Source organism: Barbus barbus (genome assembly GCF_936440315.1).
Source record: "Barbus barbus genome assembly, chromosome: 18".
NCBI classification, from domain to species: Eukaryota; Metazoa; Chordata; class Actinopteri; order Cypriniformes; family Cyprinidae; genus Barbus; species Barbus barbus.
The window spans coordinates 9,841,404-9,856,509 of record NC_136746.1 but is presented as its reverse complement, the minus strand read 5'-3'; the positions used below and the strand labels follow the sequence as shown (position 1 = coordinate 9,856,509).

General features: G+C 38.8%; 2 protein-coding genes across 6 annotated transcripts in view; both read right to left on the bottom strand.

Moving 5' to 3' along the window:
* LOC306884548 (calcium-activated potassium channel subunit alpha-1a-like) overlaps nucleotides 1-5,122 on the bottom strand; it is a gene marked incomplete at its 3' end in the record, with an annotated part of 203,388 nt that extends 198,266 nt beyond the window's left edge. For 3 of the 4 annotated variants that reach the window (XM_079440501.1, XM_079440503.1, XM_079440504.1), the window contains exon 1: nucleotides 4,239-5,109. In XM_079440501.1, coding sequence (XP_079296627.1) covers nucleotides 4,239-4,523 — 285 coding nt within the window. In that variant the 5' untranslated portion in view covers nucleotides 4,524-5,109. Of the gene's footprint in view, nucleotides 1-4,238 lie in introns of all 4 variants that reach the window. The other variant, XM_079440502.1, reaches the window with a different exon arrangement.
* A 6,412-nt stretch (nucleotides 5,123-11,534) lies between these two features.
* LOC306884750 (disks large homolog 5-like) overlaps nucleotides 11,535-15,106 on the bottom strand; it is a 56,986-nt gene continuing 53,414 nt past the window's right edge. The window contains exons 32-33 of one of the 2 annotated variants that reach the window (XM_079440924.1): nucleotides 13,559-13,668; nucleotides 11,535-13,229 (exon numbers count right to left, since the gene is read on the bottom strand). In XM_079440924.1, coding sequence (XP_079297050.1) covers nucleotides 13,126-13,229; nucleotides 13,559-13,668 — 214 coding nt within the window. In that variant the 3' untranslated portion in view covers nucleotides 11,535-13,125. The remainder of the gene's footprint in view (nucleotides 13,230-13,558; nucleotides 13,669-15,106) is intronic. The other variant, XM_079440925.1, reaches the window with a different exon arrangement.

Here is a 15,106-nt window from a genome sequence, read left to right as displayed (position 1 = left end):
AACGTGACATCCCAAGGCTATATGCCATTTAAAACATTTCCAGATATCAATTCAAGACATGTACAAAGACACACTGTTTGTGGGGATCAATAGCAAATCAATTTCACATCATTCTTATTTTTACCTGTTACAAGAGATGGACTTTGTTGCAAGGCTTTTAAAAAAAAAGCCAGAGGGAAAAAGAACTGTACTCGAAAAAGCTGCATTTAAAGCAGAATTACTACTGAAGTGTAACACCCAAGTGTCCTTTGACTTCCACCACATGCTCATCCAATGTACTCATTTGCATATTCAAAATGCAAACTATCTAGTGACAATGAAAATGATTTGATGTTTATCTCATAATGGAGCTATAGAGGCGTGTACCGAGCACAGACTCACAGGGTACATTGTGTTATTGAGAGGGACAGCTGATCTTTGGGTGTGTGCTGTCCTCCTGTTAGCCCAAAGGCTGCTGGCGCATTGCCAAGCACGAGGGGATACACAGGCGCACAACAAACCCACTTACTAGGCATCTCAGTAATTCTGAGTGCTTTAATGAAAATACAAAGTTCAGCCCTAGGTCTATAAAAATATCTTTGTATTGTAGTCTCATAACACATGCATACAAAACACACGCCTCATTTGAGACGTAACCCTCCAGTGGGTCAGAGAGCGTCTTGAGCTTTAAATGGAAAACGGTAGTCATGCAGGACTTGGACTAAATCACCAGATCGAAAAGCAAAGGCTCATTTCAAGGAGCAATAGCTTCTGGTAAACACCTTCACGTTATTTGCCAGTAAAACAAGACAAGGAAATGAATAAAGCAATTAAGCGCAGAAATACAAAACAATATTAAATAAACATGGGAGGAATATAAATCATGGAATATAAATCAATAACAAACTCTGCTTTAGTAGTGTTTTTGCAACCTCTGGCAAAATGTAAGCAGGAATTTGGGTCACAAAAACGCATGGATTTAATGCGAATAGTGTCTGCCTCATTAAAATAAGCAAACTCATTAAAGGTGAAGTATGCAAGTAAGCATTTATGTGTTGCTAGTGGCATTATTACAGCACGTGAACAAGGAGCATTCAATATAAAAAGCCACGTATTCTGATGGGTTCTGGAAACCTCATATCTTTCCCTTTCCTTCCTTTGACGTCACAACTGATGCACCGGCAAGACAGTCGCTAGTGAAAGGCTGTGGGACTGCACATGTTCATGTGATGCCAACAGCCAATCAGAGTCATAATTCTTCCTGTAGCCCCAAAGTGATTTGTCATAGCTCAAATGATTGGCTCAAAAAAAAGCAAGGACGACAATATGCAACCAACCAGCTTCATTAAATATTCAAAAAGAGAGTACTAATTGAAAAGTACACTGGAAAATAAATAAATAGGCCTATATACATACAAATAGAAGTAGCTGAAATAAATGCTAATATTTTTGTCGTGGACAAAAATATAAAACAGCAACATGGTAATATACAACACTAATATAATAGTCTAAAATACTGGGAATTTTGTGAATGTTGATTCACATTTTTGCACTGCAAATTATAAGATGAATTTTCACTTCCAAAAATATTTATTTAACAGAATTTTGCTCTAAATTTACACACAATATGCGATTGGATTTATTAATTTTTTTCACAGCATATAGTAAGGCTACACAGGTTTTTACTGTAGCATTTTTACCATAGTTGCCACAGTTTTTTGCCATGGTTCTTGAATCGATATGCCCCTCAACTTAGAAAGTCAGCTTAAAGAAAGTAAATTTTTTTCCACTTATTCATATGCACTTGTGCACATTCCACCGTGACTTCAAATCACCAACAAACCTCTTTAGCTCAAATAAAAGGATGCAGAGTGTGTTTGTTACTGAAAGTGGTGTTGCTACCTGCTACAAGTGCAAGAAATAAAAAATTATAAAAAAAAAAAAAAACTCATCCTAACTCATCCTATCTTTATTCTGTTTGTCCCCTTACTAAGGACAGAAATGGTTCCCTATAAGACTAAATAGGTTTTTGTATGGTAAAGCACATTTATTTTAGCTGGAGCCTGAGGCAAGGTGCCACAGAGGACAAAGACAGAGTTCACATCAAGTCATCATTCCTTCCGTGTCGCAACTGCACCTTAGGGACACTTATCACCTAGAGAACAATGGAAAGACATTGAATAACCAATCTGAAAAGTGTAAAACAGAAGCAGGAAGCGCAGATGAGCAACTCTAAGATGATGTGGGATATTTTTTCAGGTGCATTACACCTGTACGGTGCAATCTCTATGACTGATAAAATGGCACGCTCTCAGTCTCACCCACTTACTCAACATGGCCGGCCTCTGCTGCGCGTCCCATTACTGACACCATGCCTGGAAGACCTGCCGTCCGCAGTCAGCTGCACGGGGGATAACGTTTCAGTCTCTTAACGCTCCTAACAAGCATGCTCCCTTTGCAACAGAGTGTCAATACCAGTCTACAAAGTCACCTCTCCAGAGTCTCGTTCCACTAGGAAACACATCAAGTGCACACAATTATCCACAGCACCATTTTCATTTCTTCTTGGAAACGGGATATGGGGAGATATCACTTGGCACAACATACTCATTCCCAATGGCCCAACAACGGGTTGTCACCAGCCACTGGTAGGGAAACACTGACGACGCAAATCAGTCAGGTTTATACTTATACATCATAGCCCAGAGAAGACAACAAGGCTTAATCAAGGCTTCCCAACAGCAGGTGACATTGTGACACAGGCCTGATTGTGTTTTAACAACTTCCATCCAAAGAGGATGAACTACAGTGTCAGTTTCAGACAGACTCTGCTTTGCTGGAACGCTTGTACATGTAGGTAATTAAATGGTAATGAAGACTGGTGACTTCACAGACGTCATTAACCCTTCTCATTTAAATAAATAACAAGTTCAACATGGTCTCATCAGAACGAGAAAGACCACGTAAATTCATTCATATCAACCATTTAAATGCGAGAACAACCTACAGCCAAGGTTGTTGACAAACTAGAAGGGAGACAAACCATCTAATCTATCTTTTAAGTCATTCCCAGACAGACATCTTAGTCGGTAGATACTAATAGGGATTAAAGTGTATTGGCTGTTTGAATCCAGGCCTCATGTGGTTAATTATAACTCACTGGATATTGTCTCCCCAAATCCCACATGAAGCAGCCAAACTGAAGCTTCGGCCATTTTTTATGTCTGCATTGAGTCTCTAGAGATGTGAATAACACTTTTCCATTTACATTGGATTGCAGCCAATCCGTCAAAAGATGATGGATACGCAGAAGACAAGCCACACTGTTGTTGCAATCGCACACTGGGTCTCATCGAGTCCATTTTGAGTGCCTAATGGAAGCATCACATTACTATCAAATCGAATAGATGTGAAAAATAGAATCCTATATTATTTCACACATTTGCAAGCAACAGGTCTAGATAGGTTTCCCATGAAAATCAAACACTGTAGTTGATAATGGCTGTTAGTTAAAAGATAATCTGTGTCCCTACATGACCATGCTCATCTACATTAATGTACTGGGCTGGCTTGCTTTTAATTTTATTGCGCTTCATGCACCATGCATCAGGCTGATTTTAGACAACCATCAACAAACCACTAGCCAAAGTAATAAATATCATGTTTAATGCATACAAGTTACTATGTAACTTTCAAGACAATCAGTGTATGACTACAAGCGGTCTAATATAACTTAATTCTGCAATCATCTTGTGTCTAAACGCCTTGTTTACAAGGTTACAGACAGAATCTAGTAACAGTTTAAATGGATTACCGGGTTACTGATTGCACATCCCTAATTCCTGATACAAATCTAGTGCATTCTCTGAATATTTTCATCCATCAACAAACCACTAACAAAAGGATAAAATAAAATAAAACACTGTTATTTGTTCATACACATACGAGGCCTAGGCCTATATAAAAGGCTTTAATTTGTTGACACTATATATGAATCTCTTAATTCCATTTTCTTTAAATGTGCAAAAACTGACAGGTTTTGGTCTTTGCAAGTGGTTTATTCAGAATGAGTGCTTGCTGCAATATTGTCATGCAGATCCAGTGTATTACTCACAGTGAATCACTTCTATCAATGCCAATCCGCTGCCATCCAAATGCCATTTAGTTATTAAGATAAACTACCAATGCACAAAGATAACACGACCATTTAATTCCAGCTAATGGTGCTTTTGGTGGAGAGGGAAAGGGGCTTTCGTTACCTTCTTTTTGATGTTGCAATGGCAGCAGACCGTCCACAGGTAGTTAAGGGTCCTCCACAGGAGGATGATGAAGAGACCCCCGAAGAACGTCACCATGGATGAGGCGAGGAAAGCCCACCACATGCGCTGGCCATTGTTGTCACAGGGTACGTCTGGTGAGAAAGGGATGATCAGGTCCATCTTCGATATAGAGACAGAAGAGTCCGGGTTTTTATTCAAATTGATATTATTACTCATTCTAGAGCTGCTGCCATAGGATCCGTTGCCTTCTGCCACAGCTAGCATTGAGATGAAGCTTTGGAGAGCTCCTGCCAGCGCCCCCAACCCCAGCCATCAGCCATATTGCTTCAAATATCCCTCTCCTTTCTTCTCTGTTTTTCTATCCACCTCTTCTCAGTGTGATTAATATTTTTAAGAGAGAAATGCAGCAGCTCAGAGTCAAGCGTGAGGAGAAAACGCGCGTCTGTTACCCCTCAGCGCGAGACATTTAAATCCGCATTAATGACGACCTCATATTTCACTTTGAAGGGTTTTCCTCGTCTTTTTCCATATCTTCAAAATAAAATGGAGTCTAAAACTGATATTCGCGCGGTCTGTGTTATCAGTCAGAAATCAAGAGAATTCGTGAGAGAAACGGCTGTCTTCAAGCTCTCTGTCGTCCATCCAGTGACAGGGTCGCCTCAGCGGTGTCTAATCGATATTTCTCTCATAAACGCCAACTTAATCAATGTCTCCAAAGCTATACAGCTGGGAACCGAGCCGCTCTTTGTAGTCTTGCGAGCCTCGGTGGAAGAACTCGTTCAGATATCGGCGATTATTCCGCTCTCAATGACATGTCGCTGTCCCCATTCACTTTCCTCAGCTGATCTGCTCCACAGATTGTTGGGGAGATTTACAGGTAGGGGGCGGAGCCAAACCCTTATAATAAAGATGGAAGAGAGGGCATGTTTTTGATTAAACGCATCAACAGTGAACATTAGAGAGCATCTTCAAAAATATATAAGAAAAAACAACCACACGGATTAATAATATTTACAATACATATATTTTACAATCGACAGACTATTTTCCCATTCTTGATTTGTTTACGAGACTGTATTAAAGAGATGAGCTTACAAAAAGACTAATAAATATTCAGTATTTAAGCAATATCACACCTCTAATCTGTTGTAGTGAATATTTGCAGGACTGTCTAGTGTCTACTATTTCACGTTAGCATTTTGGCTGTGTACGAGCTTAACGATATAACAGCTATATAAACATTTATTTTAAAAAAATATTCTGTAACTTACTTTCAGAAAAAACTACCCATTATAATTGATATATTTCGTTACCCCAAGGAATAAAGCAGATGCGCAAAACTTTACGTGTTACCAACAGGTTGCCAGGTTTTCACAATAAAACCCTCCCAAATTGCTACTCAAAATTAGCCCAATCGCGATACGAGGAGGGTCCCATGGTAAAAATCGCCTTCCATAAGGGTAAAAACGTTATGAATTCATATTTATCCTCATATTTACAATAACAAGTGTCTTTAACAGTAAGTGGACGAAAAGACCAGATTAATAAAACACATAAACATCTTATTTTTCAGTATGAATGAAAAACGTTAGATTAGATCTTTAAATGAATTTATTTGACATGCACAGCAGCATACATGAAAATTTAGCGCATATGTTTAGAAAGACTAGTCTTTGTGAAGCGAAGCAAATCCCAAGGTCAAAAGCACAGTGTGTCCTGTGCGGTTAGATGTCATGCTTCATTATGCATCAACATGTTTATCCTCGCGTTTGTCTCTGTAATTTGGACGTGGTTTCACTGATGAGGTCTAAGCTGTTCCCCCAAAGCTCAAGGACAAGTGATAAACGACTGGGAACATGTTGAGTTGTGTTAAGATTAAGAATAGCTTGTAGAATTGAATTTCATAAATATTGATGATAAAATATAACAAATAAAGGTTGGGCTTATTATTTTCATCATCATTATGTGGATACTTATAAGACAGATGTACTTGACAGGCTATGAAATGAGACCCTAAACGTAATTTTCAAAGTATAAACAGAGATAAACCCCAATGAGATTTACTGACATCTATGATTTTTATGGTTATGATTTACAGTCTGAGAGATGCTGTTACTTAACCAAAATAGCAGCTGAAGCAGACTCTTTGTAGATGGTTGTCAGCTGGTGTACTGTATGCTGGCCTATAGTCGTATCAACAGATCATGTCACTCCAAAATATTCCACTGTCTTTATTTATTATTAATTAATGCATTTGCTTAGTTATCTCTGTGTGTATGTGAATTGACCATCTAAAATTATAAAATAGTATTTCATCTTTTGCAGTTTTTGGCCTTTCAGAATTGTCTGTTGACTACTCTAGTGACTATTGGATCAGATGGACAATTAAGTGTTTTCCAACAAATGATTGTGCATTCATTAGTCTGATGGTGTGCTTGTGGATAATGTAAGCATGTAAATGTTACAGAGTTTATCTTCCTGCTGCCAACAGTCATCAGTGAGGACAAATTAAACCGATCTAGTGGCAGTCCAAATGAAAGTAACTGCAAGGGTAAGTGCAATATATAAAATAAAGTTGCACATTTAATTATATATATTAACGTTTTAACATATAAACAAAAGTGCATTTATTCAGATTTCCATTTTGCTTTCACCACTGAGCAGCAGATTAATGTTCAAACTATATCTGTTACTTCTCCTCCTACTGGACAACAGCAGAAGTGCAAGTTTAGTGTAAAAACCCTGAGCTTGGTGATTTGACATTTGCACCTGGAGCAACATGGAAATGGTTTATCCAGTTTCAGGGTTACACCAAGACAGGACAGACCCTGAGTCTTACCCAATAGACATGTGACAGAAATAAATACCACCTTTAAATAGTTTATTTTCTCTCAATGTTTGCATATCAAGTTGGCATCATATTCCATCCTTCTCTTTATCTGAAACTATATATTCTTGTATCGTGTGAGGGGGTCTTTCAGTGGTTTTCAATCTCATCACAGATCCTAGTAGGCCACCAGTTGGTAGGGTCTGGATCTTGCAGACCCGGCCTCAGTGGTGTTATTTATGGAGGGCAATGGGATCCACGACTGGTCATCTTCCTGGAAAACGTTCCCAGCTGTCAGCTTAGAGGGCTAAAGAACCGGTTCCTGAAAGAGCCGCGTCAAAGAACATCATAGCTGACAGATGCAAAGCCTAGTTACACAGACATCCACAGGAACGTTATTTCAATGCTGGAAGAGAGCACGCTTTTATTATGCTGAGGCCGAAAATTCTCTCACGGTTGACCACACAGGTTCTAGTAGGCTACTAGTTCTCGAGTTCAGAAGAGCTGTCAGCAGCTGTCTTGAAACAGATATGCCAGCAGGAGACTCGACCCTTTCTAAAAGAAGAGGAAGGGGACTTGAAGGACGTGTTGCTTTCGGGGGTGAAGCTTAAGAATGCCGCAAAGGGCTTCCCATGGCTGAGGGAGGTTTGGAGAGGGAGCTCAGGACAAGAAATCAGCACAAGCCAAATGAGGACGCGCTTGGGGGAGGAGCTTGACTTCTCATGACTGAACTGTGATAATCAGCGCTGGCATGGCTGAGGGCATCTTCAGGGCTACACACACCACACTAATCTTTTACTAAGGAAATGTGCTGTCGTACAGCCAGTGACCTCTCTCTCAGGAGAATGTTTGCTAGGAGGGGGCTTACCTGATGACTCTTCTTTCTTGTTTGAAGGGCAGCTGAAAACAAGAAGGAATGTGAGGCCAGAAGCACAATATTATCCAACGCCTGTTTAAAGCAGTATATTATGATAATTAAGTCTTTGGCTACAGTTTTGAAGCTTGTTTCACAAACGATTAATGTGCAAGTGGGAGCCTTCGCTGCTTAGATGTAAATATGTGAATTAATGAGATGCATGTGTTTTATTATAGTATCGTTATAGTACACACTTGAAATATTGAATGCTAATAGACAGCTGAGATCAAATTATTTAAACTGGTAAGATTAATAATAATAGTTCACAATAACAAGTCTGTCAGTTTGTCAATATTAGTTAATGCATTAGGTAATCTTTATTTAAAAAAAAAATAAAGATGGCCTCTGAAAGATGCGTTCGGTGGTCAGTTTGGGTGTAAATGTACATTTCTGACTAACTTTTTGCACTTTTGATGTTATTTCTAGCAAGAAATCAGTATTATGGTAATTAAATATTCGATTAGTTGTCACCAAAACTCATTCTATTTTGTTATAGATCATTAAACCGCTACGCTGCCTCAGAAGCTTGTCCGAAATCAGTTTCATGAGGTGCCTACACGCAAAATTGCTGCCTGCAAAGTCATTGCCTCATAAGGCATCGAGGCAGCAAGTCAGCTGCCCAAGTTTGCTCAGATTTGCTCTTAGATTGGTCCTGAATCACTCTTAAGCTAAGACTCCTACGTAGATTTTTTATTTTTTTGCTAAATTAAGAGCTTTCTTTGTGCATTATTAGAAGCTTTAAGAATACGGGCCCAGATGTTTGTTCATGGTACATTAATTTACTTAAAATGTGATAAATGGATATGTACAGTGGGGGAAGAAATTATTTGATCCCCTGCTGATTTTGTACGTTTGCCCACTGACAAAGAAATGATCAGTCTATAATTTTACTGGTAGGTTTATTTGAACAGTGAGAGACAGAATAACAACAAAATCCAGAAAAACGCATTTCAAAAAAGTTATAAATTGATTTGCATTTTAATGAGTGAAATAAGTATTTGATCCCGTATGAATCAGCAAGCTTTCCGGCTCCCATGTGTCTTTTATACAGGTAAGGAGCTGAGATTAGGAGCATTCTCTTAAAAGTTACCTGTATAAAAGACAACCTGTCCTACATTTCACTGCTGGTTATACTCTGTATAATTGTGTGTGAGACAAATAAAAAAAATCTTGAAAATCTTGAATCTGTCCACAGAAACAATCAATCAAATTCCAAACTCTACACCATGGCCAAGACCAAAGAGCTGTCCAAGGATGCCAGGGACAAGATTGTAGACCTACACAAGACTGGAATGGGCTACAAGACCATCGCCAAGCAGCTTGGTGAGAAGGTGACAACAGTTGGTGCGATTATTCGCAAAATGGAAGAAACACAAAATAACTGTCAATCTCCCTCAGTCTAGAGCTCCATGCAGGATCTCACCTTGTGGAGTTTCAACGATCATGAGAACAGTGAGGAATCAGCCCAGAACTACACGGGAGGATCTTGTCAATGATCTCAAGGTAGCTGGGACCATAGTCACCAAGAAAACAATTTAGTAACACACTACGCCGTGAAGGACTGAAATCCTGCAGCGCCCGCAAGGTCCCCCTGCTCAAGAAAGCACATGTACAGGCCAGTCTGAAGTTTGCCAATGATTCGGAGGAGAACTGGGTGAAAGTGTTGTGGTCAGATGAGACCAAAATCAAGCTCTTTGGCATCAACTCAACTCGCCGTGTTTGGAGGATGCCTATGACCCCAAGAACACCATCCCCACCGCCAAACATGGAGGTGGAAACATTATGCTTTGGGGTTGTTTTTCTGCTAAGGGGACAGGACAACTGCACCACATCAAAGGGACGATGGACGGGGCCATGTACCGTCAGGGCAAGGGCATTGAAAATGGGTCGTGGATGGGTATTACAGCACAACAATGACCCAAAACACACGGCCAAGGCAACAAAGGAGTGGCTCAAGAAGAAGCATATTAAAGTCCTGGAGTGGCCTAGTCAGTCTCCAGACCTTAATCCCATAGAAAATCTGTGGAGGGAGCTGAAGGTTCGAGTTGCCAAACGTCAGCCTCGAAACCTTAATCTCTTGGAAAGGATCTACAAAGAGGAGTGGGACAAAATCCCTCCTGAGATGTGTGCAAACCTGGTGGAAACTACAAGAAACGTCTGACCTCTGTGATTGCTAACAAGGGTTTTGCCACCAAGTCATGTTTTGCAAAGGGGTCAAATGCAAATCAATTTATAACTTTTTTGAAATGCGTTTTTCTGGATTTTTTTGTTGTTATTCTGTCTCTCAACTGTTCAAATAAACATACCATTAAAGGCTGATCATTTCTTTGTCAGTGGGCAAACGTAGAAAATCAGCAGGGGATCAAATACTTTTTCCCCCCACTGTATGAGCTTTGTATCTATATCTACATGTCTGTTTGCACCTATCTATATTTACATCCACTTATCGGTCTGTATCTACATCTGTCTATCTGCCTATATAAACATCTATCTGACTTTGTATCTACATCTATCCATCCATCTATCCCTTAGAATATCTATCATCTTACAATATATATCTATCATCTTATATCTCTCAATCTATAATCTTATTATATCGATCTATATTTTTTGATCCATCTATATATCCATCTGTCATCTAACAAGATCTGATTTTACAATATCTATAATCTTACGATATCTATCTATAATCTCCATCTATCAATATCTATTTTTCATCTTATATCTATGATCTTACAATATCTATATAAAATCACGATATCCATCTATAATCTTTATCTATAATTTTCTTCAATCCATCTCATAGATGAATGTAGATATAGACAGATAGATGTAGACATGGATGTAGATATAGACATGGATTTTGTCTATATCTGCATCTGTCTAAAGCTACCTTTGTGTATCTATCTGTCTATGTCTACATCTATTTGTCTATAGGCTACCAGCGTTTGTGTATGTCTATTTCTACATCCATCTGCCTGTCTGCTGCTACATCTATCTATATTCACACACCTATGTTTATAACATCTGTCTATCTACAGTATCTTTACATCGGTCTCTGTCTGTCTATACTAGCTCTAGAATAATTCAGAAATACATGCAGATAAAGCTACACAGCCTTCACCAGTGCTTTTCAGTGCCATCAAGGCAAGTTCAGATGACATAGTGCTGTAGTGTTCTACTCGGTCAGCTGATTAAACAACTTTCTTTGACAATAATCTTTTGCAAAAAATAAGAAAACGTCACATCACGTCAGGTTTAACAGCCCCATCTACCCCAAACAGCAGCTGACAGCCGTACAAACACAGCTATTGTCTGAGAGCTCACCTTAGTTCCAGTAATTAACACCATATCTTCCCCATGGTTAGACGCAGTGCATCAGCTTCAAGGAGGAGCAACAAATAAGACCGCTCCACACTCAATTACAGCACATGTCAATCTGCCGTAGATGCAACTGGTGCTGCGGAAGCAGCTGTATGACACCCTTATTATGATGAAGATCTCAGCCCATAGCACAATAAATACACCCATCAATCAAACACACCATCGTGTTTCATTTAATGACATTGTGAGAAACAGAAAATGACTTTTATTCTCGCATTAATGACTTTTTCATACAAATCACATTCTTTTAGAATAAAAGAAATCCCAATGGAAACAGTACCTGTGTTTTAATTGTTCTAAATACTCGGTGGTGATGAATCCCTCGAGTAAAACCGTATGCTAGCTATTCAGAATAATAGTTAGGTGTTAGAATGCAAGAAGAAATCCCTTTTATGGAGTGTTTGTCTTTTTTTTCTCTTTAAAAAAGGCAGTTAATGAAATGTATGGAGCAGGAGTGATACAAATGAATATTATTTTACAGTAAAAATTATAGTACCTATTTCCATTCTACTGGAAACCTACAAACAGTCATTTGTTTAGGTTCAGAACATTGGAAGTGCAAAACAGAAAAACAAAAGAAAATAACGTGTTTTTGGCACAACATTAATTGGGCTACTGGTCTGCATGAGACATGACATGCCTCTTATATAATAACAATAAAAAAAAATCATTAAATAGCAATGAAAAACCACTAACATTTAAACAGATTTAAGAAAACCATTTCAGGTTTACCCTGAAACTTTTCTTTTCGTGATTTTTTTTGTTGGATTTGTTTTGTTTTTAGTGTGTAGTACATATAAAAGCGACTGACAAACATACACCAACAGAAACGTGCATTCGCTCTCTCTCTCGCACGCACACAAACATGCTAATATTTGCTAAGACGTGACACTCCGTCACACTCCCCTAGGACTATAGCCTAGTAAAAATACAGTAAATATATTTCTATATATTTCGATGAAATTGCATACATACGCATACATGTGCGCCTGTACTTCAGTTCGTATGCACAAGCACAAGTGTTACGTGGGATATTCTCTTTAAATATAAGCTCTGCTATGAGAATGCTTCGAGATCTCATAGTACACAGTGGTCTGTCTAGCCCTGGAGTGCAATCTGAGAAGTTTTACTGTTTAAATACCAGGCTTTCACCTCATGCCATTGTCATACGCTCAGTGGATCTCCAAAGGCACTTCCATTTGGCCCGTAGAAACCGCTTAGCTGCTGTCTGTCTCGGCTCCATAGATAAGCACTACGATTCAAAGCAACGTTCACTGACATCTACTACACAACAAACTTGGCCACAAACGACTCTTAAACCACGAGATGAGGATTCAGTCCTTGAGCTGATATGTCAGACGTAGGAGGGTGTCACGCATACCGTTTTGGTGCAGGGCTGCTTGTATGGGGGACTTCACATTCAGGCAGACGTTAAACAATTTACCGACTGATTGCTCTGTAAACGAGTCTCTTAAATGCAGCATTGCTAAAACGTTACATGTCCGTCAGGAAGACCAAAGGAAATTAACAACTACTTCAGTGCTATAGTCCTGCATCTGCACACACACACACACACCTGTAGACACTCATACACACATATACAAATAAAAGTTACAATTAATAACGTAATAAAAACGAACAGACAAAAAAAGAATCACTATCTTAACGTGACGCTCGTAACGTTAGTGTACCTTTGCGTGTGTTGTGCATATAGTCTAGTGTTTGTAAGTCTCTGAGCCCTACGGAGAGCCCAGCGGCGTCCACAGAACTTTGCTCTGTTCCTGATCCACAATAGTCACGATCTGAGTGCAAATGTAAGGGAAGGTGCCTCCTTGAACAATACCTGTAAGGAAACAAACAACAGTGAGTCAAGCTTTCATGAACTGAAAGTTCAAAAGCACAGCATGTATTTGAAACAGAGACCTTTTTACTGTTGAATAAAAATTAATTTCTTTCTTTAAATCTTACTGTCCCCATATACAGAGATGTATTTTCCCTTCTTAAAATTAAAATAAACACAATAAATATACTTTAATTGCAATTTAATATATTAAATTAGTAATATGATCAAATTTGGTTAAAATAAATTAATTAATAATAAATAAATCTGCTTCACAACATTCGTCACATTTTTGAACAGATTTGTACAGCAAACCAGATTGTGTAGCAAACCTGTGAAAAATTTGCTATACTCCTGCTCTATCTTCTGTGCAATCTCAAACTGCTCCTTGGAATGTTTTTGAGAGACTTTATCCCGCAGATAAACTGGATCCTTCTGCTCTCTACACAGGTAAACAGAAGCAGTCATTCATACTTCACACATAAATGACGTTAAAAGATTAAACTGGCACAATGACATTGTTCTTTTGAGACAAACGTGGTTCAAGCAGCAACATTTTAGAGGGATGCATAATAATAAAACGCTTGTAAAATTAAGACATCAGCTGTTAAATATTAAAACTGAGCAAAAGTGTTCAGCTCCCCTGAGGCATAGATTCCTGCAGGGCAAAACAACTGAACATCTATTTAAACGCCCGGCTGTGACAGGTGTTGTCTGTGTCAGTGTGTGTTATATGGGTAAAATGGCTTTTAAAATGGGTAAATTTAAAAGCATAAATGGCTGCCCACTGCTCCGGGTGTGTGTTCACGGTGTGTGTGTGTTCACTGCTGTGTGTGTGTGCACTTTGGATGGGTTAAATGCAGAGCACGAATTCCGAGTATGGGTCACCATACTTGGCAGTATGTCACTTCACGTTTCCACGTTTATAAAATAAAATAAAATAAAAAATTTAATTAAATAAAAAATATAAATCAAAATATGTACATATGTAAACACCCTCCTGTGAAAGGTGCTGTCTAAGATTTCCTTTATTATATTTATTTTTTTAACTATTAAATAAAAATGAATAGTAAAATAAAAAAATAAAAAAATCAAATAGATTATTAAACCATAATATGCCCAAACAATATAACCACAGAGAGAGAGAGAGAGAGAGAGATTTTTTTTTAATTCATGAAAAATGTCTCTCAGACTTCATTTTATTAAAATCATGGTAATATTTAATTGTTGCTTTATTTTATACTGGTGCAGAATCCTGGTGCATCATGCATATTTGAATATTAATATGAAAATACCAACCAGCCCTGGTGTATGTGTATGTGAGTTTCCATAGAAAGCCTTTGAGTTTCAAGAAACGCAAGAGGCTATTAAGTCATTGCACATGACGTCATGTCATGATCCTGAGTGCTAATGAGAGCAGTACTGATTAACTCGGGTTGCCTTTATAGGTGCTAGTCAGCAGGTCAAAGACGACCTGCATTAATCCCCATAGTGATCAAGAGCAGGCTTGATTTTCTAATCCTGCTGGGAAATCACCTATTTAAAAACCTCTGTTGGGACGACTTTGCACCATTAGCGCTCTGACAACTGAAGTGCTGAAGAGACCTAAAGGCACAGTTATGCAGCGCTATCAGGAGAATAAAGCTGGGATGTATTGTGCTTTTAAGTCTCACACCCCTAGAGATCTATCAGTACAGTATGCTGTTGAACCCGTCATATGCATATTAACGCTTTACAGACGGCTTTAATTTTCCTCGTCTGATAAACTGGGCAGGAGATCTTGCAAAGCGGTCTTCAGCGGACACCCTTGAGCGAGAACGAAGGAGAGAGAGACACAGACAGAAAGACTGAAGCGGCTGCCTACGCTGTCATATATCTTG